The sequence below is a fragment of the Triticum dicoccoides genome, chromosome 3B (genome assembly GCF_002162155.2).
Source record: "Triticum dicoccoides isolate Atlit2015 ecotype Zavitan chromosome 3B, WEW_v2.0, whole genome shotgun sequence".
Classification (NCBI taxonomy): Eukaryota; Viridiplantae; Streptophyta; class Magnoliopsida; order Poales; family Poaceae; genus Triticum; species Triticum dicoccoides.
In genome coordinates this window covers 150,331,338-150,359,230 of record NC_041385.1, presented here as the reverse complement: position 1 = coordinate 150,359,230, position 27,893 = coordinate 150,331,338, and the positions used below count along the sequence as shown (strand labels likewise).

The 27,893-nt window shown below is 43.1% G+C and overlaps 2 protein-coding genes across 2 annotated transcripts; one reads left to right on the top strand and one right to left on the bottom strand.

Moving 5' to 3' along the window:
* Positions 1–760: 760 nt before the first annotated feature.
* LOC119275268 (monothiol glutaredoxin-S4, mitochondrial-like) lies at positions 761–3,520 on the top strand. Its single transcript, XM_037556079.1, has 7 exons — positions 761–924; positions 1,047–1,121; positions 1,971–2,147; positions 2,296–2,395; positions 2,471–2,537; positions 2,979–3,057; positions 3,151–3,520. The coding sequence occupies exons 2-7, from the start codon at positions 1,053–1,055 to the stop codon at positions 3,214–3,216; spliced, it is 558 nt and encodes a 185-aa protein (XP_037411976.1). The 5' UTR covers positions 761–924; positions 1,047–1,052; the 3' UTR covers positions 3,217–3,520.
* A 929-nt stretch (positions 3,521–4,449) lies between these two features.
* LOC119275267 (acyl-protein thioesterase 1 homolog 1-like) lies at positions 4,450–8,053 on the bottom strand. Its single transcript, XM_037556078.1, has 10 exons — positions 7,883–8,053; positions 7,408–7,519; positions 7,189–7,294; positions 6,648–6,684; positions 6,496–6,565; positions 6,265–6,369; positions 5,867–6,017; positions 5,698–5,780; positions 4,890–4,983; positions 4,450–4,818 (listed from the first exon to the last, which is right to left on the bottom strand). Exons 2-10 carry the CDS (start codon positions 7,439–7,441, stop codon positions 4,728–4,730), a joined length of 771 nt encoding a protein of 256 aa, XP_037411975.1. The 5' UTR covers positions 7,442–7,519; positions 7,883–8,053; the 3' UTR covers positions 4,450–4,727.
* Between the last annotated feature and the right edge of the window lie 19,840 nt (positions 8,054–27,893).

The following is a 27,893-nucleotide window of genomic DNA, read 5'->3' as shown; positions in this document are numbered from 1 at the left end:
TTCTGCATTTTTGAAATCCTATGAACCAAAGGAAGCTATTGGTGTTACTGTAAATATAAAGCATATACTACTAAAATGTACTCCCTCCATCCCAAAATGTAAGATCATTTTTGACGCTATCAAAATGATCTTACATTTTAAGACGGAGGGACTATCTTTTAGACTGGTTATCTTATTTTCTGAAATTTTATATGTTTTTTATGGGTAGATTAATTCAATTACCCTTTTTACATCTTCCAATAATGATGGAGCGACATGCAACGGTTGATTCGAAAGAAAGAAGAAGGAATCTCTATGCAATATCTTTACTTTCTTTTTTAGGGGTGTACGGTCTGTATGATGAAGTCGTCACAAACGTCTTTGTAGTCGACGGAAACATCTCTTTGCACTGAATGCACATCACCGAAAGTCTTCAAATAAATTCAGAAAATGCGACCATCGGTGTCAAGTCTAGGACTTGATCCTGTTGGGTTGGTTCCGCCACAAAACTCTAACCATATGAGCTACCAAATCAGTTTGCATTGAAAACAAATAATGGATCGCATATCGGTCGGTTGTACTCCGTTTGCTTCAGTGCGAGCTTGGCCGCGTCGTGGATCACCAAGTCATCGTCCTGATCCCGCGCAAAAAAAAAAAAAAAAAAAATCATCATCCTGATGAAGAGCGCGCGCGTGGCGATCGAACGGTGCGGAGCACGTCGCGCCGTAAGGAGTTGCACCGCACGTTCGTGCGGTATATTCACCGAACAGCACATCCTAGTAGATTGGAGTCGAACCGTCCGAGAAGGCAGTGCACGCCGCCGCCGCCCCCTCCTCAATCCCCCGGCCCCGCCGCCCAACTCCCTCCGCCTCTCACGCGCGTCGCCGCCCACCGCGCCCCTGCTGTCTCCACCCCGTCCGCAATCTCTCGCCACTGGGTTTCGAGGTATGAGCTTTCGTTCATCCACGGATTAGTTAAACCCTACCGATCTCCCTAATTTCTGGGCGCATCTAGATCCGTCCCTGTTGCTAAATCGCGGTTGCCTGCTGTTTTGCCCGTCGATGCAGGGGAACATGGCGAGGCTGGTGTCGTCTTCCCTTGTCAGGGGGCTCGTGCGGTCGTGCCGCGCGCCCAGCACGGCGGTAAGTGCCGGCACCTTCATCAGTTCATAGTTCTGAGATTTTCCCCATTTATTTTCGCTCAACTGCTCCGAGCTCTGATCGAGCCCTAAAATCCCCAAATTGCTGTCAGGTTCATTGGGACCTAGTAAGCTAACCGGTTCACTCGTTTACAGTTACATAAATTTAATGTTACATTCATCTGTGCCAAGTGATTCTATCACGAGATTGTTTGATAAGAGCTATCATGATGACCCTGGTTTTCACCTTTTTTAAAAGCATATCATGTCTAGAGATGAGACTCTGGTGGCCCCATATATTTTAACCAAAAATCCACATGTGTAGAGTCAGCATCTGTCACCATTTGTGCTATAAGGCAGCCATTATTATGTCTAAATGGATGCTATAGTTCTCTACCAAGTGGTTTCCTGTAAACGTGTTCCATTTAAATGGGATGTTTATGCAGCCTGTTTAATGCTGTACGCCTGCATGGAGAGTGGTTCGGTGAGGCTGGAGCCACATCCTGGCTCTGAACCTTATAATGCCATAGACTGGTGGTTGTTTTGGTTTCATTTTAGATGGAACAGTGGCTATGAGCTTTGAAGAAGGTTACATGGTTAGTTTTAGCTTAGACTTGCAATGTTATCACAGTTGAGGTTTTCTCGTTAGCTTCTGGGCATCTATTGTCCATTTGTCCTTTTCGCTCTGTGCTTACACTATGTATTTTCAAGCTTTATTTTGCTTCCAATTTATCAAAGAACCAACTAATGTTGCACTATGAGCTTTTGTCAAGCAAAGCAGATTGTTTCTGTTGCGATTTTGATCTCATGTTCACACAATGACCTTGTTTTTACATGATAATTGGAAAAGCAGACCGTGTCACGACCAGCTTTCCAACAGTTCATGACCTACTCATCAGGAATCAGTGGTGATTCTAACGTGAATGGGGGCACAAGTGCAACACGAGTAACCGCTGATACTGATACACATCAAGATTTCCAGCCTACAAGCAAAGGTTCTGACATGTCTTTGCAAGACATCGTTGCTCAGGTATTTATATGCACACATGAGCTTCAGAACATTTAGATTCAAGCACTTGAAATATAACAAAAATACGCATGGCATGAAAATTGTAAAGCTTAATGTTGTGTCATATTCTTCTGCTGTTAATTAATTTCCTTGATGAAATCTTTGCCAGGATATCAAGGAGAATCCAGTCATTATCTTCATGAAGGGTTATCCTGAAGCTCCCAGGTGTGGATTTAGTGCACTGGCAGTTAAGGTCCTCCAGCAATATGGTAAGCTATATCTCAGAACCAGCTGTCAGTAAATTGTGCCTCTGAAATCCCTAAATCATATCTTGTCTGTTGCAGGCGTCTCTATCACTGCCAGAGATATTCTGAGTAATATGAAGCTCAAGGAGAGTGTCAAAGCTTACTCGTAAGTGGCTCGTCATAACCTCCCTGATGATGTACTTTCAGTTTTAGATGGAGGACAATTGTTTCAAAAAGGAGAAGGAAAAAGGAACTAGCCATGGGAATAGGGTATGAGATGATGTGGTAAAGAAAATATTTTACTATGGGTTAAGATTTAGCTTCAACAACAGATGATAAACATACAGAATATGATTTTGATTTAGTTAGTTGGAGGCTTTACTTGGAACAGATTCGTCGAAAACATGTTGTGTGCCCTTGATTACAACATTGCAGAGTTCTACTTAATGTTCAACTTTCAGAGTTCCAATTTTATTCAGTTTCATTCATATGTATCATGGCGGAAATGACAAATGGATAATTTAACACCTGTTGCTAAGCTGCCGGGATTTACAAATTATGTATCTCCTGATGGTATCATTATTAAAGCTACTGTTTGTTTGTGCAGTAACTGGCCTACCTTTCCGCAAATATTTATCAACGGGGAGTTCGTTGGGGGCTCTGACATCATATTAAGCATGCACCAGGCAAGTGAACCGATCATCACTATTTCGTTCAGCATGTGTATCCAGCTGGTATCTTTCACTTGGTGGTTGACTTGTTCTCTAAATTTTCTTCAGAAAGGGGAACTTAAGGGTTTACTTGGTGATTCCGCACAAAAGGGCGAGCAAGACAGTGCCCAGTGAAACAAGCTACAGTATGTTAGCTTTTGCATCGAGATGGATGCTTCCTCTCTGAGTACACTTTAACTCGAAGCTCTTCATGTGGTGTTCTGTCGTTTTGGTGCGGGATTTTCATCATTGTGTTGCCAGCCATGATGGAAATCTCTCGGTTCCAAGAGCATCCAAGTTTCCGTTTCATGACAAATAAATGCCACTTTTCAATACTGTTTTTTGTACGTTGTAATAGTCAGGTGATTTTGTTTGGATTCTATATACTTTGGGCTCCGTTTGCGTTGCAATAATAAATGGTTAGGCTGTTACATAGTTATTTATGCTGCTTTTCTATTCTGCGAAGTTAATTTTGTTTGTGTAATCATCCGTTTCCACTGCGAGCGCACCATCGATTCAAGGCTTGTGGGGTTGCATTATCTGAATTCAGAACTTACCTGTGTAATGCATCTTGCTCGTATAAACTTACAGCATAAACCTGCCCAAATCGAAGAAGGTAGTGGCGATTCCGTCGAGGGCAGATTTTGGGTTATTTGAAATAATCAAAACAGATGAGTAATACTCCCCCGGTCTCATAATGAAAGACGTTTTTAACACTAGCGTAGTATCAAAAAATGTCATACATTATGAGACAGAGGGAGTAACTTCTAAAAATTCTGAAAACAATTTTATTTTTGTGAAAATGCCCCAGATCTATTATAAAGGATCAACAACAATAGAGATAAGTCCATATTACAACCTCGAACTATCACTGAAGTCTAAAAAACAACTGTGAACTACGCAACGGTCTAATAGACAACCCTCAACCTTCAAAACCAAAACAGCTTGTAAATGTAATTAATTTGTTCAGCAAATGTCATCCACAAAAATATTTAGACAAAAAGTTGAAACTTGAAATGTGAAAACTGAACCAGGATTCCTTTTTCTATGGCACAAACACAAACAACTCCTTATGCCCTCTTTGTGGCTGATGCTGAAGCTCGAAGGACATAGTAGTGTTTCTTGTTGCACTGTAACTTTGACTCTATCAACAATGTAATAGTAGTGTTTCTTGTTGCACTGTAACTTTGACTCTGCTATGTAACCATCCTGGATTTGCTATCAACAATGTAACTTGTCTATCTTATGAATGATTGTAACAATGTAACAATATAAATATATATGTCTCATTAAGCACGTGTGAGATCTCGGTGCTGTTTTGGTTCATGCACAAGTAAAATAATCAGTTCAGTAGGAAAAAAAAGGATAGAACACGTTGAAACAAAAATATCATTCGTAACCAAAACCAAACTGATCACAATGTCTCTGACTTTGGATGGAAACACATACCAAATATATGAAATTTCAATAGTACCAAGATTCAGCGAGGCATGTCCGCATATGAAACGCCAAGCTAAGACATGACCGTATACCCAAAGCCCAAGTTGGCAACCAAGCCATTTTATCACTCAATTCGGCACAACCACAGGTACTTATTATTTAGACGCCGCTACACTGAGCCTTTCTCAAGGCATCTCTTCATTCAATCAAGTTGACGATGAACTGCCGAGTTCCAAGCTTGCTGTAAGCCACTTGACAACTTCGTCCATCTCCTCTGGAACGGTATAGTGCCCGAGTCTTCCAAGGAGAGGAGATCAATCAGCACAAGGAAATCACAACATTCAAGGGGAGTAAAGAAGGTAGCAAACCTGCTGTAGGACTTGAATTCCACATTTGCAAACCCGGTTGACTTAAGTGCATCAGCAGATCTCTCTCCATGTTTGTAGAGGACCACATCATCAGCTGCAAAAAGATGATAACAGTCACAATTTACGGATGGCCTCTGCATAACTAAACATAAATAGAGGACTCAGAACAAGTAATGCAGTGCTGATGCATCATGAAAGCAGATGACCATTATCAAGACACCTGGTCCAAAGACCTACATGTTCTGCTAACTCGTGTTCTGTTCATGCCCATAATAAAAACTTGAGGCATGAATCAATTTATTATGTAAGAAAATTGCTTATCACAGTTTTTCCATCAAAATTTGCAATTAGCAGAGCTGATCATCGTAACTAACCTTGTGAGGAATGCCACATGGAAATTACATCAACTCGGTTACTAAGAGCCAGACACTATCAAGCTTAGCTGCTTAGGCAACGAAAAAACAGAGCAAAAAACTTTCTGGTGAAGCTATTGTTTGAATCCAGGTTAAAAGGGGAAAGGAACTGTCCATATACTTGATAAGCAACTCAGTTCTGTTATATCTGCTGCGAAGAAGCAACTTCAGGTAATACAAGTGTGTAGCTACAAGCCAACGACCGTTCTAAATGTTCCATAAACATAAAGAAAGATGTTTCTGGTTTGAAGCACACAGGTCACTAGCTCCAGAAGAAGGACGGACTGTGAAATGCGCATCTTGGGGAAATACAGCGTGCTGAATGTCATCATTACCGATAAGGTGCTTATTTCAGTATTACACAAAAAACTGAAAATCATGCTAAAGACATGCACCTTTTCCATGACAAAGCATAAGAGGTAATGATGAAGCCTTCTGTGCAGCCTCCTGTGAGCTCTCAATTTTGTTCTTCAATGACCTGAGGTGACCGCACAGCACAAAGTGGATCAGCCGCAAGGAAGCAGCTTCAGTGAAACTTGTGCACATAAACATACTAGCACAAACCTGGCACACGGGAGCCAGCCACTGAGACCAACAGCCACACTTAGGTTCACAGGGTATGGATTGCCATTTCCATATTTTCCATGAGCAAAGCAAGTACCGGAGTAAAGCGCAGTAGCAGCACCCATACTAAAGCCACCAACGCCAAGCTTGACTGCGATGATTAATGTAACAAGGTCAAAACTTTTAGTGATGAACAAGACCCAGCGGAGTCCATTCTATTGGATTGTCAATATATGAGATCAAAATAGCTTGGTTCTTGGCTAGAAATGTAAAGAAAAATGCCCACAACACAATAGAGAAACAGATAATAACAAGGAATGCCATTCCATATCTGGTGTGTGCTTGATAAGAATGGGTTTGAAGAAAGTAGACAAACGGAAACTGGCATGAAACCATACTGTCTGCAGGTTCGGTAGACAATAAATTTGCTACATGTGCAGCTGAGGAATCCAGCCCCTCAACATCATCAGGAGAATCTTCTGAAAGATCAGCAACATCAAACCCTGTGATCCCGGAAAAAGGAAAAACCATATCAGCACACACCTATCAAAACAAATGGCTATTTCAAAAGGAGTTAGCACAATACATCCAAGAGATAAATAAGAAAATTCACATGTTTCAGAACATACATGCAGTAGATGGGAATCCACCAAAAATTGCCACAGGCCTCGTAGGTGCAGTTGGGCAGATCCATTTTATCTGAAGCGGTAGCAAATCAGAGAATCAGAAAGACTTCCAACAGGACACATACTTGAAAGTTGAAATCTAGTTCCTAACTTACATTAGGAAGGGGAAGAGTTTCCAACAGTTGAGACCAGCTGCACATATAACATAAAACCCATTATGTCTATTGGTCTCTCCAAAAATAACTTCTAGTTTTGCATTACGTAGTTTTGAATAATTTTGAGCATAATGCAATTTCCTTAAAACCATAATAGCACAGAAATACCTTTCTTGCCAATAATAATGCAACGATTTATGTGCAAAGAAGCGTATGTACTGAACATATTATAGCACTGATCATAAAAGATGTCGCAAAAAATGTCTATTCGCCCAATCAGATGATTCAGCACATGTTTATTGGGCAGGAAATTAATTTCGACAAATATAAACAGTACGAGAGTGAGATGTCTCACGTATAGCGTTCTACAGTACAGTTGGTTGAGAGACATGGAAAATATAGAGGAGATCCTACGACTATGATTCATCAAGAATGCAGGACGAACAGACAAGTCGTCCGTCATCATTGAATCCGTGAACGCATCAATCCCAACAAGCGGAGCTGCGACCCGGAAGGGCCAGAAGAAGGGTTTGTTGCGTACCTGGCTCCATTGTCGCCGAGGCCGTGGAGCCAGACGATGGTGGCCTTGTGCGCGCCCTTGGGCCTCACCACATGCGTCCTCCCGTACTCGAACGGCCGCTTCCCACCTGCAACCCACCCACCATTCCGTCACATCCCGACAGAAGCACATCAAAGCCGGCGCATCGGCGACGAATCAACCGAACGAGGGGCAGAATCTATCACAAAGCATTATACGTACCGGCCGCAACGGAGCTGGCGCCGCCGAAGCTCATCCCGCGAACAGTCGCCGCCGCCGCCGGCACCCCTCCTCTCCTGGCGACCACGCTCGCCAACGCCACGAATCCAATGGCCTGGGCAGCAAAGGGGTTAATAAAGGCGACGGGCGCGTGCGTGCGTACGAGGGAGAGGGCTGGGGAAGAGAAAGGGGGAGGATTTGGGCGGCGGAAAGGGGAGCGCCTTTCTCTTATGGGAGTGAGTGCGGGGGGAAGGAATCTACGGGAGAGATTGGCTGCCGGTGGCAGGGCACCACACGGCCCGCGCTTGTCTCCCAGTCCCAGTGCTCCACCACCACCACTGCGCCAACTGAGCGCGCGTGATGGGTGTGGCAGGCAGGCACGCCCATGAATGGAACAGTGGCTCGCTACAGGACCTGGGGGTGGCGGTGGCGGTGGCGATGGCAGGGAGGAGAGAGGAGGTGGATCGGGGCTGCGAACCTCTCGGCCGCCGGCGACGCGATTCAGAAGAGCTGGGGACGAGGGAGGGCAGCGGGCGGGTGTCGCCGGGCGATGCGGTGCGATGCGACGGGAGCTGAGCTCGTATCGTCCGGATCTTTCTCCTCGGTTCTCCTTCGCAGCGGCAGCGGTGTGGGGTTTCCGCTTTCTTGTTTCTGTGGTGGGGAACATGCCTTGTTGGGTTCGGCGATGGACTCGGTGGTGTCTCGACACACCTTTTCCCGTGAATTGCATAGTTTTTTCAGGACACTCTTTTAAAATGGAGGTAGTATAGATTTATTCAAGGACGCCGATATCCACCACACGTGTGACATTTAGGATGTGTGCAGCACGCTCCGTGTGAAATAGACACGGACCCGCCTGCACGACGGCGTCCGGGCGCTCCCATCCACAGCCCGCACGTCTGGTGTGTGGCGCGATCGCCCGCACGTCCGGCGAGTGACCCCGTTGCCCGCACAACCTCACGCACCCATCGACCGAACCCCGCGTTCGAACCACATTGCCACCCTCCCTCATCGTCTCCAACCTCTGCATCGGCAGATCTTCCCCTACCATGGCAACTAGATCAGATCCCTAGCGCCCACACTTCCCATCGATGGAAAACACGACAACAAGCACACGGGTCAGAAACATGTCTCCTCCTCCTTCCCCTACCCCCCATTGTTGGGGAACGCAGTATTTCAAAAAAATTACCTACGATCACGCAAGATCTATCTAGGAGATGCATAGCAACGAGCAGGGAGAGTGTGTCCACATACCCTCGTAGACCGAAAACGGAAGCGTTTGGTATCACAGTTGATGTAGTCGAACGTCTTCGCAATCCAACCGATCCAAGTACCGAACGTATGGCACCTCCGCGTTCAGCACACGTTCAGCTCGATGATGTCCCTCGAACTCTTGATCCAGTTGAGGCCGAGGGAGAGTTTCGTCAGCACGACGGCATGACGACAGTGATGATGAAGTTGCCGGCGCAGGGCTTCGCCTAAGCACTACGACGATATGACCGAGGTGTGTAACTGTGGAGGGGGCACCGCACACGGCTAAGAGAAGACTTGGTGTGCCTTTCGGGTGCCCCCTGCCCACGTATATAAAGGAGGGAGGGAGATATGCCGGCCCTCCTAGGGGCGCGCCAAGTGTAGGGAGTCCTACTAGGACTCCCAAGTCCTAGTAGGATTCCCTTTCCTTCTCGGAGTAGGAAAGAAGGAAAGGAGGGAGAGGGAGAAGGAAAGGGGGGCCCGCGCCCCCACCCCCCTGTCCAATTCGGTTTGGGCAGGGGGAGGCGCGCGCCACCTCGTGGCCCTTCTTCCCTCTCTCCACTAAAGCCCAATAAGGCCCATTAACTTCCCCCGACGAATTCCCGTAACTTTCCGGTACTCCGAAAAATACTCGAATCACTCGGAACCATTCTGATGTCCGAATATAGCCTTCCAATATATCGATCTTTACCTCTCGACCATTTCGAGACTCCTCGTCATGTCCGTGATCTCATCCGGGATTCTGAACAAACTTCGGTCATCAAATCACATAACTCATAATACAAATCGTCATCGAACGTTAAGCGTGCGGACCCTATGGATTCGAGAATTATGTAGACATGACCGAGACACATCTCCGATCAATAACCAATAGCAGAACCTGGATGCTCATATTGGCTCCTACGTATTCTACAAAGATCTTTATCGGTCAAATCGCATAACAACATACGTTGTTCCCTTTGTCATCGGTATGTTACTTGCCCGAGATTCGATCATCGGTATCATCATACCTAGTTCAATCTCGTTACCGGCAAGTCTCTTTACTCATTTCGTAATACTTCATCCCGCAACTAACTCATTAGTCACATTGCTTGCAAGGCTTATAGTGATGAGCATTACCGAGAGGGCCCAGAGATACCTCTCCGATACACGGAGTGACAAATCCTAATCTCGATCTATGTGAACCCAATAAACACCTTCAAAGACACCTGTAGAGCATCTTTATAATCACCCAGTTACATTGTGACGTTTGATAGCACACAAGGTGTTCCTTCGGTATTCGGGAGTTGCATAATCTCATAGTCATGAAGAAAGCAGTAGCAATGAAACTGTAACGATCATAATGCTAAGCTAACGGATGGGTCTTGTCCATCACATCATTCTCCTAATGATGTGATCCCATTCATCAAATGACAACACATGTCTATGGTTAGGAAACATAACCATCTTTAATTAACGAGCTAGTCAAGTAGAGGCATACTAGGGACACTATGTTTTGTCTATGTATTCACACATGTAATAAGTTTTCGGTTAATATAATTCTAGCATGAATAATAAACATTTATCATGAAAAAAGAAATAAATCATAACTTTATTATTGCCTCTAGGGCATATTTCCTTCAGTCTCCCACTTGCACTAGAGTCAATAATCTAGTTCACATCGCCATGTGATTTAACACCAATAGTTCACATCTGCATGTGATTAACACCCATAGTTCACATCGCCATGTGACCAACGCCCAAAGGGTATACTAGAGTCAATAATCTAGTTCACATCGCTATGTGATTAACGCCCAAAGAGTACTAAGGTGTGATCATGTTTTGCTCGTAAGAGAAGTTTAGTCAACGGGTCTGTCAAATTCAGAGCCGTATGTATTTTGCAAATATTCTATGTCTACAATGCTCTGCGTGGAGCTACTCTAGCTAATTTCTCCCACTTTCAATATGCATCCAGATTTGAGACTCAGAGTCATCTGGATCGATGTAAAAGCTTGCATCGATGTAACTCTTTACGACAAACTCTTTTTATCACCTCCATAACTGAGAGATATTTCCTCGGTGTTCTTAGATAACTAAGGATAAATTTGACCACTATACAATGATCCATTCCTGGATCACTATCGTACCCCCTTGCCAAACTCATAGCAAGGCACACAACTGGTTTGGTACATAGCATGGCATACTTTATAGAACCTATGACCGAGGCATAGGGAATGACTTTCATTCTCTTTCTATCTTCTACCGTGGTCGGGCTTTTAGTCTTACTCAACTTTACACCTTGTAACACAGGCAAGAACCCTTTCTTTGACTGATCCATTTTGAACTTTTTCAAAAACTTTATCAAGGTATGTGGTTTGTAAAAGTCCAATTAAGTGTCTTGATCTATCTCTATAGATCTTGATGCCCAATATGTAAGCAGCTTCACCGAGGTCTTTTATTGAAAAACTCTTATTCAAGTATCCCTTTATGCTATCCAGAAATTCTATATCATTTCCAATCAACAATATGTCATCCACATATAGTATTAGAAATGCTATAGAGCTCCCACTCACTGTCTTGTAAATACAGGTTTCTCTAAAAGTCTGTATAAAACCATATGTTTTGATCATACTATCAAAGCATTTATTCCAACTCCGAGAGGCTTGCACTAGTCCATAAATGGATCACTGGAGCTTGCACACTTTGTTAGCACCCTTTGGATTGACAAAACCTTTTGGTTGCATCATATACAACTCTTCTTCCAGAAATCCATTCAAGAATGCAATTTTGACATCCATTTGCCATATTTCATAAAATATGGCAACTGCTAACATGATTCAGACGGATTTAAGCATCACTACAGTTGAGAAAATCTCATTGTATTCAACACCTTGAACTTGTCAAAAACCTTTTGCGACAAGTCGAGCTTTGTAGATAGTAACACTACTATCAGCGTCTGGCTTCCTCTTGTAGATCCATTTATTTTCTATGGCTTGCTCATCAATGGGCAAGCCCACCAAAGTCCACACCTTGTTCTCATACATGGATCCCATCTCAGATTTCATGGCCTCAAGCCATTTTGCGGAATCTGGGCTCATCATCGCTTGCTCTTAGTTCGTAGGTTCATCATGGTCTAGTAACATGACTTCTAGAATAGGATTACCATACCACTCTGGTGCGGACCGTACTCTGGAAGACCTACGGGTTCTGTAGTAACTTGATCTGAAGTTTCATGATCATCATCATTAGCTTTCTCACTAATTGGTGTAGGAATCACTGGAACTGATTTATGTGATGAACTACTTTCCAATTCGGGAGAAGGTACAATTACCTCATCAAGTTCCACTTTGCTCCCACTCACTTCTTTCAAGAGAAACTCATTCTCTAGAAAGTATTCATTCTTAGCAACGAATATCTTGCCTTCTGATCTGTGATAGAAGGTGTACCCAACAGTTTCCTTTGGGTATCCTATGAAGACGCACTTCTCCGATTTGGGTTCGAGCTTATCAGTTTGAAGTTTTTTCACATAAGCATCGTAGCCCCAAACTTCAAGAAACAACAACTTTGGTTTCTTGCTAAACCACAGTTCATAAGGCGTCGTCTCAACGGATTTTTATGGTGCCCTATTTAAAGTGAATGCAGCTGTCTCTAATGCATAACCCCAAAACGATAGTGGTAAATTGGTAAGAGACATCATAGATCGCACCATATCCAATAAAGTGCAGTTACGATGTTCGGACACTGCTACCTCTTGAGCACTGCATTGGATTTCCCCGAAGAGGAGAGGATGATGCAGCAAAGTAGCGTAAGTATTTCCCTCAGTTTTTGAGAACCAAGGTATCAATCCAGTAGGAGACCACGCACAAGTCCCTCGTACCTACACAAAACGATAGCTACTCGCAACCAACGCGATTAGGGGTTGTCAATCCCTTCACGGTCACTTACGAGGGTGAGATCTGATAGAGATGATACATAATATTTTTGGTATTTTTGATAGATAGATGCAAAGTGAAAAGTAAAAGGCAAAGTAAGAACAAAGCAAATAATAAAGTGATAGAGATTGATATGATGAGAATAGACCCGGGGGCCATAGGTTTCACTAGTGGCTTCTCTCAAGAGCATAAGTATTCTATGATGGGTGAACAAATTACTGTTGAGCAATTGACAAAATTGAGCATAGTTATGAGTATATCTAGGTAATGATCATGTATATAGGCATCACGTCCGAGACAAGTAGATCGAAACGATTCTGCATCTACTACTATTACTCCACTCATCGACCGCTATCCAGCATGCATCTAGAGTATTAAGTTTAAAACAGAGTAACACCTTAAGCAAGATGACATGATGTAGAGGGATAAATTCATGCAATATGATAAAAAAACCCATCTTGTTATCCTCGATGGCAACAATACAATACGTGCCTTGCAACCCTTTCTGTCACTGGATAAGGACACCGCAATATTGAACCCAAAGCTAAGCACTTCTCCCATTGCAAGAACTACCAATCTAGTTGGCCAAACCAAAAAGGATAATTCGAAGAGACTTGCAAAGATAACTCAATCATACATAAAAGAATTCAGAGAAGATTCAAATATTTTCCATAGATAATACTGGATCATAAACCCACAATTCATCGGTCTCAACAAACACACCGCAAAAAGAAGATTACATCGAATAGATCTCCACAAGAGAGGGGGAGAACATTGTATTGAGATCCAAAAGGAGAGAAGAAGCCATCTAGCTACTAGCTATGGACCCGAAGGTCTGAAGTAAACTACTCACACTTCATCGGAGGGGCTATGGTGTTGATGTAGAAGCCCTCCGTGGTGGATGCCCCCTCCGGCGGAGCTCCGGAACAGGCCCCAAGATGGGATCTCGTGGATACAGAAAGTTGCGGCGGTGGAATTAGGTTTTTGGCTCCTGTTCTGATCGTTCGGGGATACGTAGGTATATATAGGAGGAAGGAGTGCGTCGGTGGAGCAACAGGGGGCCCATGAGGTAGGGAGGCGCGCCCAGGGGGGCGCCCTCCACCCTCGTGACCGCCTGTGGCACTTCTTGGAGTAGGGTCCAAGTCTCCTGGATCACGTTCAGTGAGAAAATCACGTTCCCGAAGGTTTCATTCCGTTTGGACTCCGTTTGATATTATGTTTCTTCGAAACACTGAAATAGGCAAAAAATAGCAATTCTGGGCTGGGCCTCCGGTTAATAGGTTAGTCCCAAAAATAATATAAAAGTGTAAAATAAAGCCCAATATAGTCCAAAACAATAGATAAAGTAGCATGGAGCAATCAAAAATTATAGATACGTTGGAGACGTATCAGGCATCCCCAAGCTTAATTCCTGCTCGTCCTCGAGTAGGTAAATGATAAAAAAGAATTTTTGATGCAGAGTGATACTTTGGCATAATTTCAATGTAAATCTTCTTAATTGTGACATGAATATTCAGATCCGAAAGATTCAAGGCAAAAGTTCATATTGACATAAAAGTAATAATACTTCAAGCATACTAATCAAAGCAATCATGTCTTCTCAAAATAACATGGCTAAAGAAAGTTATCCCTACAAAATCATATAGTTTGGCTGTTGCTCTATCTTCATCACACAAAGTATTTAATCATGCACAACCCCGATGACAAGCCAAGCAATTGTTTCATACTTTAGTAATCTCAAAACTCTTTCAACTTTCACGCAATACATGAGCGTGAGCCATGGACATAGCACTATAGGTGGAATAGAATGGTGGTTGTGGAGAAAACAAAAAGGAGAAGATAGTCTCACATCAACTAGGCGTATCAACGGGCTATGGAGATGCCCATCAATAGATATCAATGTGAGTGAGTAGGGATTGCCATGCAACGGATGCACTAGAGCTATAAGTATATGAAAGCTCAACGAAACAAACTAAGTGGGTGTGCATCCAACTTGCTTGCTCACGAAGACCTAGGGCACTTTTGAGGAAGCCCATCATTGAAATATACAAGCCAAGTTATATAATGAAAAATTCCCACTAGTATATGAAAGTGACAACATATGAGACTCTCTTATTATGAAGATCATGGTGCTACTTTGAAGCACAAGTGTGGTAAAAGGATAGTAGCATTGTCCCTTCTCTCTTTTTCTCTCATTTTTTTTCGTCCGGAGTCTCATCCCGACTTATGGGGGAACTCATAGTCTCCATCATCCTTTCCTCACTGGGACAATGCTCTAACAATGATGATCATCACAGTTTTATTTTTCTTACAACTCAACAATTACAACTCGATACTTAGAACAAAATATGACTCTATATGAATGCCTCCAGTGGTGTACCGGGATATGCAATGAATCAAGAGCGACATGTATGAAAATTATGAAGGTGGTCTTGCCGCAAATACAATGTCAACTACATGTTCATGCAAAAAGCAATATGACAATGATGGAGCGTGTCATAATAAATGGAACGGTGGAAAGTTGCATGGCAATATATCTCGGAATGGCTATGGAAATGCCATAATAGGTAGGTATGGTGGCTGTTTTGAGGAAGGTATATGGTGGGTGTATGATACCGGAGAAAAGTGCGCGGTATTAGAGAGGCTAGCAAAGGTGGAAAGGTGAGAGTGCGTATAATCCATGGACTCAACATTAATCATAAGAACTCATGCACTTGTTGCAAAAATTTAGAAGTCATCAAAAACCAAAGCACTGCGCGCATGCTCCTAGGGGGATAGATTGGTAGGAAAACACCATCGCTCGTCCCCGACCGCCACTCATAAGGAAGACAATCAATAAATAAAATTGTGCTCCAACTTCATCACAAAGCGGTTCACCATACGTGCATGCTACGGGAATCACAAACTTCAACACAAGAATTCTTTAAATTCATAATCACCCAACTAGCATTACTTTGATATTATCACCTCCATATCTCAAAACAATTATCAAGCATCAAACTTATCTTAGTATTCAACGCACTCAAAAGAAAATTTCACATATCTTGAATACCAAGTATATTATTATTAAGCAAATTACCATGCTAATGACGACTCTCAAAATAATCTAAGTGAAGCATGAGAGATCAATAGTTTCTTTAAAACAAATCCACCACCGTGCTCTAAAAGATATAAGTGAAGCACTAGAGCAAAAATTATCACGCTCAAAAGATATAAGTGAAGCACTATGAGCAAAGCTATCAAGTTCAAAAGATATAAGTGAAGCACATAGAGTATTCTAACAAATTCCAATTCATGTATGGCTCTCCCAAAAGGTGTGTACAGAAAGGATGATTGTGGTAAACTAACAAGCAAAGACGCAAATAATACAAGACGCTCCAAGCAAAACACATATCATGTGGTGAATAAAAATACAGCTCCAAGTAAATTACCGATGGAAGTGGACGAAAGAGGGGATGCCTTCCGGGGCATCCCCAAGCTTTGACTTTTTGGTGTCCTTGGATTATCTTGGGGGTGCCATGGGCATCCCCAAGCTTAGGCTCTTGCCACTCGTTGTTCCATAATCCATCAAAAGAATTCACCCAAAACTTGAAAACTTCACAACACAAAACTCAACAGAAATCTCGTGAGCTCCGTTAGAGAAAGAAAACAAAAGACTACTTCAAGATACTGTAATGAACTCATTCTTTATTTATATTGGTGTTAAACCTACTGTATTCCAACTTCTCTATGGATTATAAACTATTTTACTAGCCATAGATTCATCAAAATAAGCAAACAACACCCGTAAAACAGAATCTGTCAAAAACAGAACAGTATGTAGAAATCTGTAACTAACGCAAACTTCTGGAACTCTTAAAAATCTACCAAAATACGAAGTCCTGGAAAATTTGGCTATTTAACAGCATAAAAAAGAATCAACGCAAAATCACGTTCCTGTGATTTAACAAAATTATATTCGTGCGCATAAATTTTCTGTTTTTCAGCAGAATCAAATCAACTATCATCGTAGGTTATCCTATAGGTTCTACTTGGCACAAACACTAATTAAAAGATAAAACCACATCCAAACATAGGCTAGATGGATTATTTATTCCTAAACAGAAGCAAAAACAAAAAACACAAAAATAAAATTGGGTTGCCTCCCAACAAGCGCTATCGTTTAACGCCCCTAGCTAGGCATAAAAGCAAGGATAGATCTGTTGGAAATATGCCCTAGAGGCAATAATAAAAGTATTATTATTATATTTCCTTGTTCATGATAATTGTCTTTTATTCATGCTATAACTGTATTATCCGGAAATCGTAATACACGTGTGAATACATAGACCACAATATGTCCCTAGTGAGCCTCTAGTTGACTAGCTCGTTGTGATCAACAGATAGTCATGGTTTCCTGGCTATGGACATTGGATGTCGTTGATAATGGGATCACATCATTAGGAGAATGATGTGATGGACAAGACCCAATCCTAAGCATAGCACAAAGATCGTGTAGTTCGTTTGCTAGAGCTTTGCCAATGTCAAGTATCTCTTCCTTTGACCATGAGATCGTGTAACTCCTGGATACCGTAGGAGTGCTTTGGGTGTATCAAACGTCACAACATAATTGGGTGACTATAAAGGTGCACTACAGGTATCTCCGAAAGTATCTATTGTTTTATGCGGATCGAGACTGGGATTTGTCACTCCGTGTAAACGGAGAGGTATCTCTAGGCCCACTCGGTAGGACATCATCATATGCGCAATGTGACCAAGGAGTTGATCACGGGATGATGTGTTACGGAACGAGTAAAGTGACTTGCCGGTAACGAGATTGAACAAGGTATTGGATACCGACGATCGAATCTCGGGCAAGTAACATACCGATAGACAAAGGGAATTGAATACGGGATTGATTAAGTCCTTGACATCGTGGTTCATCCGATGAGATCATCGTGGAGCATGTGGGAGCCATCATGGGTATCCAGATCCCGCTGTTGGTTATTGACCAGAGAACGTCTCGGTCATGTCTGCATGTCTCCCGAACCCGTAGGGTCTACACACTTAAGGTTCGATGACGCTAGGGTTATAAAGGAAGCTTGTATGTGGTTACCGAATGTTGTTCGGAGTCCCGGATGAGATCCCAGACGTCACAAGGAGTTCCGGAATGGTCCGGAGGTAAAGATTTATATATAGGAAGTCCTGTTTCGGCCATCGGGACAAGTTTCGGGGTCATCGGTATTGTACCGGGACCACCGGAAGGGTCCCGGGGGCCCACCGGGTGGGGCCACCTGCCCCGGGGGGCCACATGGGCTGTAGGGGGTGTGCCTTGGCCTACATGGGCCAAGGGCACCAGCCCCAAGAGGCCCATGCGCCTGGGGAAACCCTAAAGGAAGAGTCCCAGCAGGGGAAGGCACCTCCTAGGTGCCTTGGGGGGGGAGGACTCCTCCCCTGGCCGTCGCCCCCTTGGAGATTGGATCTCCTAGGGGCTGGCGCACCCCCCCTTGGGATCCCTATATATAGTGGGGTAGGAGGGCCTCCCAAACACACCTTATGCCTTTGGTGCAGCCCCTCCCTCTCTCCCAAGTTCTTCTCCTCTCCCATGGTGCTTGGCGAAGCCCTGCAGGATTGCCACGCTCCTCCATCACCACCACGCCATTGTGCTGCTGCTGGATGGAGTCTTCCTCAACCTCTCCCTCTCTCCTTGCTGGATCAAGGCATGGGAGACATCGTCGAGCTGTACGTGTGTTGAACGCGGAGGTGCCGTCCGTTCGGCACTAGGATCATCGGTGATCTGAATCACGACGAGTATGACTCCATCAACCCCGTTCACTTGAACGCTTCCGCTTAGCGATCTACAAGGGTATGTAGATGCACTCTCCTTCCCCTCGTTGCTGGTCTCTCCATAGATAGATCTTGGTGACGCGTAGGAAAATTTTGAATTTCTGCTACGTTCCCCAACAGTGGCATCATGAGCTAGGTCTATTGCGTAGATTCTTTGCACGAGTAGAACACAAAGTAGTTGTGGGCGTTGATGTTTTTCAATATGCTTACCGTTACTAGTCCAATCTTGTTTCGACGGTATTGTGGGATGAAGCGGCCCGGACCGACCTTACACGTACTCTTACGTGAGACAGGTTCCACCGATTGACATGCACTTGGTGCATAAGGTGGCAAGCGGGTGCCAGTCTCTCCCACTTTAGTCGGAATGGATTCGATGAAAAGGGTCCTTATGAAGGGTAAATAGCAATTGGCATATCACGTTGTGGTCTTGCGTAGGTAAGAAACGTTCTTGCTAGAAACCCATAGCAGCCACGTAAAACATGCAACAACAATTAGAGGACGTCTAACTTGTTTTTGCAGGGTATGCTATGTGATGTGATATGGCCAAGAAGAATGTGATGAATGATATGTGATGTATGAGATTGATCATGTTCTTGTAATAGGATTCACGACTTGCATGTCGATGAGTATGACAACCGGCAGGAGCCATAGGAGTTGTCTTTATTTATTGTATGACCTGCGTGTCATTGAAGAACGCCATGTAAACTACTTTACTTTATTGCTAAACGCGTTAGTCATAGAAGTAGAAGTAGTCATTGGCGTGACAACTTCATGAAGACACGATGATGGAGATCATGGTGTCGTGCCGGTGACGATGATGATCATGGAGCCCCGAAGATGAAGATCAAAAGGAGCAAAATGATATTGGCCATATCATGTCACTATTTGATTGCATGTGATGTTTATCATGTTTATGCATCTTGTTTGCTTAGGACGACGGTAGTAAATAAGATGATCCCTTACAAAATTTCAAGAAGTGTTCTCCCCTAACTGTGCACCGTTGCTACAATTCGTCGCTTCTAAGCACCACGTGATGATCGGGTGTGATGGATTCTTACGTTCACATACAACGGGTGTAAGACAGTTTTACACAGTGAAAACACTTAGGGTTAACTTGACGAGCCTAGCATGTGCAGACATGGCCTCGGAACACGGAGACCGAAAGGTCGAGCATGAGTCGTATGGTAGATACGATCAACATGAAGATGTTCACCGATGATGACTAGTCCGTCTCACGTGATGATCGGACACGGCCTAGTTGACTCGGATCATGTGATCACTTAGATGACCAGAGGGATGTCTATCTAAGTGGGAGTTCATAAGATGAACTTAATTATCCTGAACATAGTCAAAAGACCTTTTGCAAATTATGTCGTAAGCTCGCGCTTTAGTTCCACTGTTTAGATATGTTCCTAGAGAAAATATAGTTGAAAGTTGATAGTAGCAATTATGCGATCAGTAGAAAGCTTATGTCCTTAATGCACCGCTCAGTGTGCTGAACCCCAACGTCGTTTGTCGATGTTGCGAACATCGAACATACACGTTTTGATAACTACGTGATAGTTCAATTAAATGGTTTAAGTAGAGGCACCAAAGACGTTTTCGAAACGTCGCGGAACATATGAGATGTTTCGAGGGCTGAAATTGGGATTTCAGGCTCGTGCCCACGTCAAGAGGTATAAGACCTCCGACGATTTTCTTAGCCTGCAAACTAAGGGAGAAAAGCTCAATCGTTGAGCTTGTGCTCAGATTGTCTGAGCACAACAATCACTTGAATCGAGTGGGAGTTGATCCTCCGGATGAGATAGTGATGTTTCCCCAAAGTCATTGCCACCAAGCTGCTAGAGCTTCGTGATTAACTATAACATATCAGGGATAGATATGATGATCCTTGAAATATTCATGATGTTTGACACCGCGAAAGTAGAAATCAAGAAGGAGCATCAATTGTTGATGGTTGGTGAAACCACTAGTTTCAAGAAGGGCAAGGGAACAAAGGGATACTTCATGAAACGGCAATTCAGCTGCTGCTCTAGTGAAGAAACCCAAGGTTGAACCCAAACCCGAGACTAAGTGCTTCTGTAATAAGGGGAACAACCACTGGAGCAGCATTACCCTAGATACTTGGTAGATGAGAAGGCTGGCAAGGTCGATAGAAGTATATTGGATATACATTATGTTAATGTGTACTTTACTAGTACTCCTAGTAGCACCAGGGTATTGGATACCGGTTCGGTTGCTAAGTGTTAGTAACTCGAAATAAAAGCTACGGAATAAACGGAGACTAACTAAAGGTGAGCTGACGATATATGTTGGAAGTGTTTCCAGGGTTGATATGATCAAGCATCGCACGCTCCCTCTACCACCGAGATTGGTGTTTGCGTTGAGCATAGACATGATTGGATTATGTCTATCGCAATACGGTTATTCATTTAAGGAGAATAATGGTTACTCTATTTTTGAATAATACCTTCAATGGTCTTGCACCTAAAGGAATGGTTTATTGAATCTCGGTCGTAGTGATACACATTTTCATGCCAAAAGATATAAGATAGTAATGATAGTACCACTTACTTGTGGCACTGCCATGTAAGTCATAATGGTATAAAACGCATGAAGAAGCTCCATGTTGATGGATCTTTGGACTCACTCGTTTTTGAAAAGTTTGAGACATGCGAACCATGTCTATTGGTGTATATGCATGAAGAAACTCCATGCAAATGGATCGTTCGGACTCACTTGATTTTGAATCACTTGAGATATGCAAATCATACCACATGGGCAAGATGACTGAAAAGCCTCATTTTCAGTAAGACGGAACAAGATAGCAACTTGTTGGAAGTAACACATTTTGATGTGTGCAGTCGAATGAGTGCTGAGGCATGCAATGAATATCATTATGTTCTTACTTCACAGATGATTCGAGTAAATGTTGAGTATATTTACTTGATGAAACACAAGTCTGAATTATTGAATGGTTCAAGTAATTTCAGAGTGAAGTAGCAGATCATTGTGACAAGAGGATAAAATGTCTATGATATGATCATAGAGATGAATATCTGAGTTACGAGTTTTGGCACACAATTAAGACATTGTGGAAATTGTTTCGCAATTAATACCGCCTGGAACACCATAATGTGATGGTGTGTCCGAACATCATAGTTGCACCCTATTGGATATGGTGCGTACCATGATGTCTCTTATCGAATTACCACTATCTTTCATGGGTTAGGCATTAGAGACAACCACATTCACTTTAAATAGGGCACCACGTAATTCCGATGAGATGACACCGTATGAATTATGGTTTAGAGAAACCTAAGTTGTCGTTTCTTAAAAGTTTGGGGCTGCGACGCTTATATGAAAAAGTTTCAGGTTGATAAGCTCGAACCCAAAGCGGATAAAATGCATCTTCATAGGAAACCCAAAACAGTTGGGTATACCTCCTAATTCAGATCCGAAAGCAATATGGATTGTTTCTAGAATCGGGTCCTTTCTCGAGGAAAAGTTTCTCTCGAAAGAATTGAGTGGGAGGATGGTGGAGACTTGATGAGGTTATTGAACCGTCTCTTCAACTAGTGTGTGACAGGGCACAGGGAGTTGTTCCTGTGGCACCTACACCAATTGAAGTGGAAGCTTATGATATTGATCATGAAACTTCAGATCAAGTCACTCCCAAACCTCGTAGGATGACAAGGATGCGTACTACTTCAGAGTGGTACGTAATCCTGTCTTGAAGGTCATGTTGCTAGACAACAATGAACCTACGAGCTATGGAGAAGGGATGGTGGGCCCGGATTCCGATAAATGGCTTGAGGCCATAAAATCCGAGAACGGATCCATGGACTTTGGTGGACTTGCCTGATGATCGGCAAGCCATTAAGATAAATGGATCTTTAAGAAGAAGACGGTCGTGGATGGTAATGTCACCGTCCATGAAGCTCGACTTGTGGCGAAAAGTTTTTCACAAGTTCAAGGAGTTGACTACGATGAGATTTTTCTCATCCGTAGCGATGCTTAAAGTCCGTCGGAATCATGTTAGCATTGGCTGCATTTATGAAATCTGGCAGATGGATGTCAAGACAAGTTTCCTTACCAGTTTTCGTAAGGAAAGGTTGTATGCAATACAATCAGAAAAGTTTTGTCGATCCTAAGGATGCTAAAAGGTATGCTAGCTCCAGCGATCCTTCTAAGGACTGGAGTAAGCATCTCGGAGTTGGAATGTACGCTTTGATGAGATGATCAAAGATTTTGGATTTATACAAAATTTGTGAGAAACTTGTATTTCCAAAGAAGTGAGTGGGAGCACTATAGAATTTCTGATGAGTATATGTTGTTGACATATTGTTGATCAGAAATGACGTAGAATTTCTGGAAAGCATATAGGGTTATTTTGAAAGTGTTTTTCAATGGAAAGCCTGGATTAAGCTACTTGAACATTGAGCATCAAGATCTATAAGGATAGATCAAAATGCTTAATAATACTTTCAAATGAGCACATACCTTGACATGATCTTGAAGGTGTTCAAGATGGACCAGTCAAAGAAGGAGTTCTTGCCTGAGTTGTAAGGTATGAAGTTAAGACTTAAAGCTCGACCACGGCAGAATAGAGAGAAAGGACGAAGGTCGTCCCCTATGCTTAAGACGTAGGCTCTTCAGTATGCTATGCTGTGTACCGCACCTGAAGTGTGCCTTGCCATGAGTCAGTCAAGGGGTACAAGAGTGATCCAAGAATGGCTCACAGGACAGCGGTCAAAGTTATCCTTAGTAACTAGTGGACTAAGGAATTTTCTCGATTATGGAGGTGGTAAAAGAGTTTGTCGTAAAGGTTACGACGATGCAAGCTTGCCACCTATCCGGATAGCTCTGAGTAGAGAGACCGGATACATATAATGGAGCAATAATTTAGAATAGCTCCAAGTAGAACAGTTGTTTGGAATAGCTCCAAATAGAGCGTGGTAGCTGCATCTAGGAGATGACATAGAGATTTGTAAAGCACACACGGATCTGAAAGGTTCAGACCCGTTGACTAAAACCTCTCTCACAAGCAACATGATCAAACATAAAACTCATTGAGTGTTAATCACATAGTGATGTGAACTAGACTACTGACTCTAGTAAACTCTTGGGTATTAGTCACATGGTGATGTGACCTGTGAGTGTTAATCACATGGCGATGTGAACTAGATTATTGACTCTAGTGCAAGTGGGAGACTGTTGGAAATATGCCCTAGAGGCAATAATAAAAGTATTATTATTATGTTTCCTTGTTCATGATAATTGTCTTTTATTCATGCTATAACTGTATTATCCGGAAATCGTAATACACGTGTGAATACATAGACCACAATATGTCCCTAGTGAGCCTCTAGTTGACTAGCTCGTTGTGATCAACAGATAGTCATGGTTTCCTGGCTATGGACATTGGATGTCGTTGATAACGGGATCACATCATTAGGAGAATGATGTGATGGACAAGACCCAATCCTAAGCATAGCACAAAGATCGTGTAGTTCGTTTGCTAGAGCTTTGCCAATGTCAAGTATCTCTTCCTTTGACCATGAGATCGTGTAACTCCTGGATACCGTAGGAGTGCTTTGGGTGTATCAAACGTCACAACGTAATTGGGTGACTATAAAGGTGCACTACAGGTATCTCCGAAAGTATCTATTGTTTTATGCGGATCGAGACTGGGATTTGTCACTCCGTGTAAACGGAGAGGTATCTCTAGGCCCACTCGGTAGGACATCATCATATGCGCAATGTGACCAAGGAGTTGATCACGGGATGATGTGTTACGGAACGAGTAAAGTGATTTGCCGGTAACGAGATTGAACAAAGTATTGGATACCGACGATCGAATCTCGGGCAAGTAACATACCGATAGACAAAGGGAATTGAATACGGGATTGATTAAGTCCTTGACATCGTGGTTCATCCGATGAGATCATCGTGGAGCATGTGGGAGCCATCATGGGTATCCAGATCCCGCTGTTGGTTATTGACCAGAGAACGTCTCGGTCATGTCTGCATGTCTCCCGAACCCGTAGGGTCTACACACTTAAGGTTCGATGACGCTAGGGTTATAAAGGAAGCTTGTATGTGGTTACCGAATGTTGTTCAGAGTCCCGGATGAGATCCCAGACGTCACGAGGAGTTCCGGAATGGTCCGGAGGTAAAGATTTATATATAGGAAGTCCTGTTTCGGCCATCGGGACAAGTTTCGGGGTCATCGGTATTGTACCGGGACCACCGGAAGGGTCCCGGGGGCCCACCGGGTGGGGCCACCTGCCTCGGGGGGCCACATGGGCTGTAGGGGGTGCGCCTTGGCCTACATGGGCCAAGGTCACCAGCCCCAAGAGGCCCATGCGCCTGGGGAAACCCTAAAGGAAGAGTCCCAGCAGGGGAAGGCACCTCCTAGGTGCCTTGGGGGGGGGGGAGGACTCCTCCCCTGGCCGCCGCCCCCTTGGAGATTGGATCTCCTAGGGGCTGGCGCACCCCCCCCCCCTTGGGATCCCTATATATAGTGGGGTAGGAGGGCCTCCCAAACACACCTTATGCCTTTGGTGCAGCCCCTCCCTCTCTCCCAAGTTCTTCTCCTCTCCCATGGTGCTTGGCGAAGCCCTGCAGGATTGCCACGCTCCTCCATCACCACCACGCCGTTGTGCTGCTGCTGGATGGAGTCTTCCTCAACCTCTCCCTCTCTCCTTGCTGGATCAAGGCGTGGGAGACATCGTCGAGCTGTACGTGTGTTGAACGCGGAGGTGCCGTCCGTTCGGCACTAGGATCATCGGTGATCTGAATCACGACGAGTACGACTCCATCAACCCCGTTCACTTGAACGCTTCCGCTTAGCGATCTACAAGGGTATGTAGATGCACTCTCCTTCCCCTCGTTGCTGGTCTCTCCATAGATAGATCTTGGTGACGCGTAGGAAAATTTTGAATTTCTGCTACGTTCCCCAACAAGATCTAGGTATTGCCATCTTTGGTAGGCAATCCATAAGTGGCTCTCATGATAGATTCATATGGTAATTTTATTTTCTTTCTAGGAAAGTGTTCCATGCCCTTCTTTAAGGGAAATCGGAATCGAATATTCCCTTCCTTCATATCAATAATTGCACCAATCGTTCTAAGGAAGGGTCTACCAAGAATAATATGACATGAAGGATTGCAATCTATATCAAGAACGATAAAATATATGGGCACATAATTCCTATTTGCAACAATAAGAACATCATTAATTCTTCCCATAGGCTTTTCAATAGTGGAATCCGCAAGATGCAAGTTTAGAGAGCAATCATCAAAGTCACGGAAATCTAGCAAATCACATAAAGTTTTGGGAATAGTAGAGACACTAGCACCCAAATCACACAAAGCATGAAACTCATAATCTTTAATCTTTAATTTTAATAGTAGGTTCCCACTCATCATAGAGTTTTCTAGGGATAGAAACTTTCAACTCAAGTTTTTCTTCATAAGATTGCATCAAGGCATCAACAATGTGTTCGGTAAAGGCCTTATTTTGACTATAAGCATGAGGAGAATCTAGCACGGATTGCAACAAGGAAATACAACCAATCAAAGAACAATTTTCATAATTAAATTCGTTGAGATCCAAAATAGTGGGTTTAGCAACATCTAGGTTTTTATTTCTTTCAATCCCACTTTCATCAATTTCATCATCAAGATCTAGAAACTCCGAATTCTTAGAACGCCTTCTAGGTAAAGGAAGATCATATTCAGTTTCATCAAGATTCATATTGCAAAACAAAGATTTGATAGGGGACACATCAATAACTTTTAGATCTTCATCTTGATTTTCATTGGAATTGGAAGAACATGCTTTAATAAAGGCATCTTTGGAAGCACGCATCCTAGCGGTTCTTTCCTTGCACTCATCAATGGAAATTCTCATGGCTTTGAGAGACTCGTTGATATCATGCTTAGGAGGAATAGATCTAAGCTTTAAAGAATCAATCTCAAGAGAAATTCTATCAACGTTCCTAGCCAAATCATCAACTTTAAGCAATTTCTCTTCAAGCAAAGCATTAAAATTCTTTTGTGAATTCATAAACTCTTTAACACTACTCTCAAATTCAGAGGGCATCTTATTAAAATTTCCATAAGAGTTGTTGTAGGAATTTCCATAATTATTAGAAGGATTGCTAGGATAAGGCCTAGGATTAAAATTCCCTCTATACGCATTGTTTCCAAAACTATTCCTACCAACAAAATTCACATCCATAGATTCATTATTATTCTCAAGCAAGGTAGACAAAGGCATATCATTGGAAACAAGAGGAGTATTTTTAGGAGCAAACATCTTCATAAGTTCATCCATCTTTTCACTCAAAACATTGATTTCTTCTATAGCATGCACTTTTTTACTAGAGGATCTTTCGGTGTGCCATTGAGAATAATTAGCCATAATATTATCAAGCAATTTTGTAGCATCTCCTAACGTAATTTCCATAAACATGCCTCCCGCGGCCGAATCTAAAAGATTTCTAGAAGCAAAATTCAATCTGGCATAAAATTTTTGTATGATCATCCATAAATTCAAACCATGAGTAGGGCAATTGCAAAGCATCAATTTCATTCTTTCCCAAGATTGGGCAACATGCTCATGATCAAGTTGTTTAAAATTCATAATATCGTTCCTCAGAGTGATGATCTTAGCGGGAGGAAAATACTTAGAGATAAAAGCATCTTTGCACTTGTTCCAAGAATCAATACTATTTTTAGGCAAAGACGAAAACAAATTTTAGCACGATCTCTAAGTGAAAACAGAAATAACTTCAATTTGACAATATTGTTATCCGTATCTTTCTTCTTTTGCATATCACACAAATCAACAAAATTATTTAGATGAGTAGCGGCATCTTCACTAGGAAGGCCGGCGAATTGATCTTTCATAACAAGATTCAGCAAAGCGGTATTGATTTCACAAGACTCATCATTATTAAGAGGAGCAATCGGAGTACTAAGTGTCGGTGTCAAAACCGGCGGATCTCGGGTAGGGGGTCCCGAACTGTGCGTCTAGGCGGATGGTAACAGAGACAAGGGACACGATGTTTTTACCCAGGTTCGGGCCCTCTCGGTGGAGGTAAAACCCTACTCCTGCTTGATTAATATTGATGGTATGGGTATTACAAGAGTTGATATACCACGAGATCGGAGAGGCTAAACCCTAGAAGCTAGCCTATGGTATGATTGTTGTTCGTCCTACGGACTAAAACTCTCCGGTTTATATAGACACCGGAGAGGGCTAGGGTTACACAGAGTCGGTTACAATGGGAGGAGATCTTCATATCGTATCGCCAAGCTTGCCTTCCACGCCAAGGAAAGTCCCTATCCGGACATGGGACGGAGTCTTCAATCTTGTATCTTCATAGTCCGGGAGTCCGGCCAAAGGTTATAGTCCGGTCATCCGGACACCCCCTAATCCAGGACTCCCTCAGTAGCCCCCGAACAAGGCTTCAATGACGATGAGTCCGGT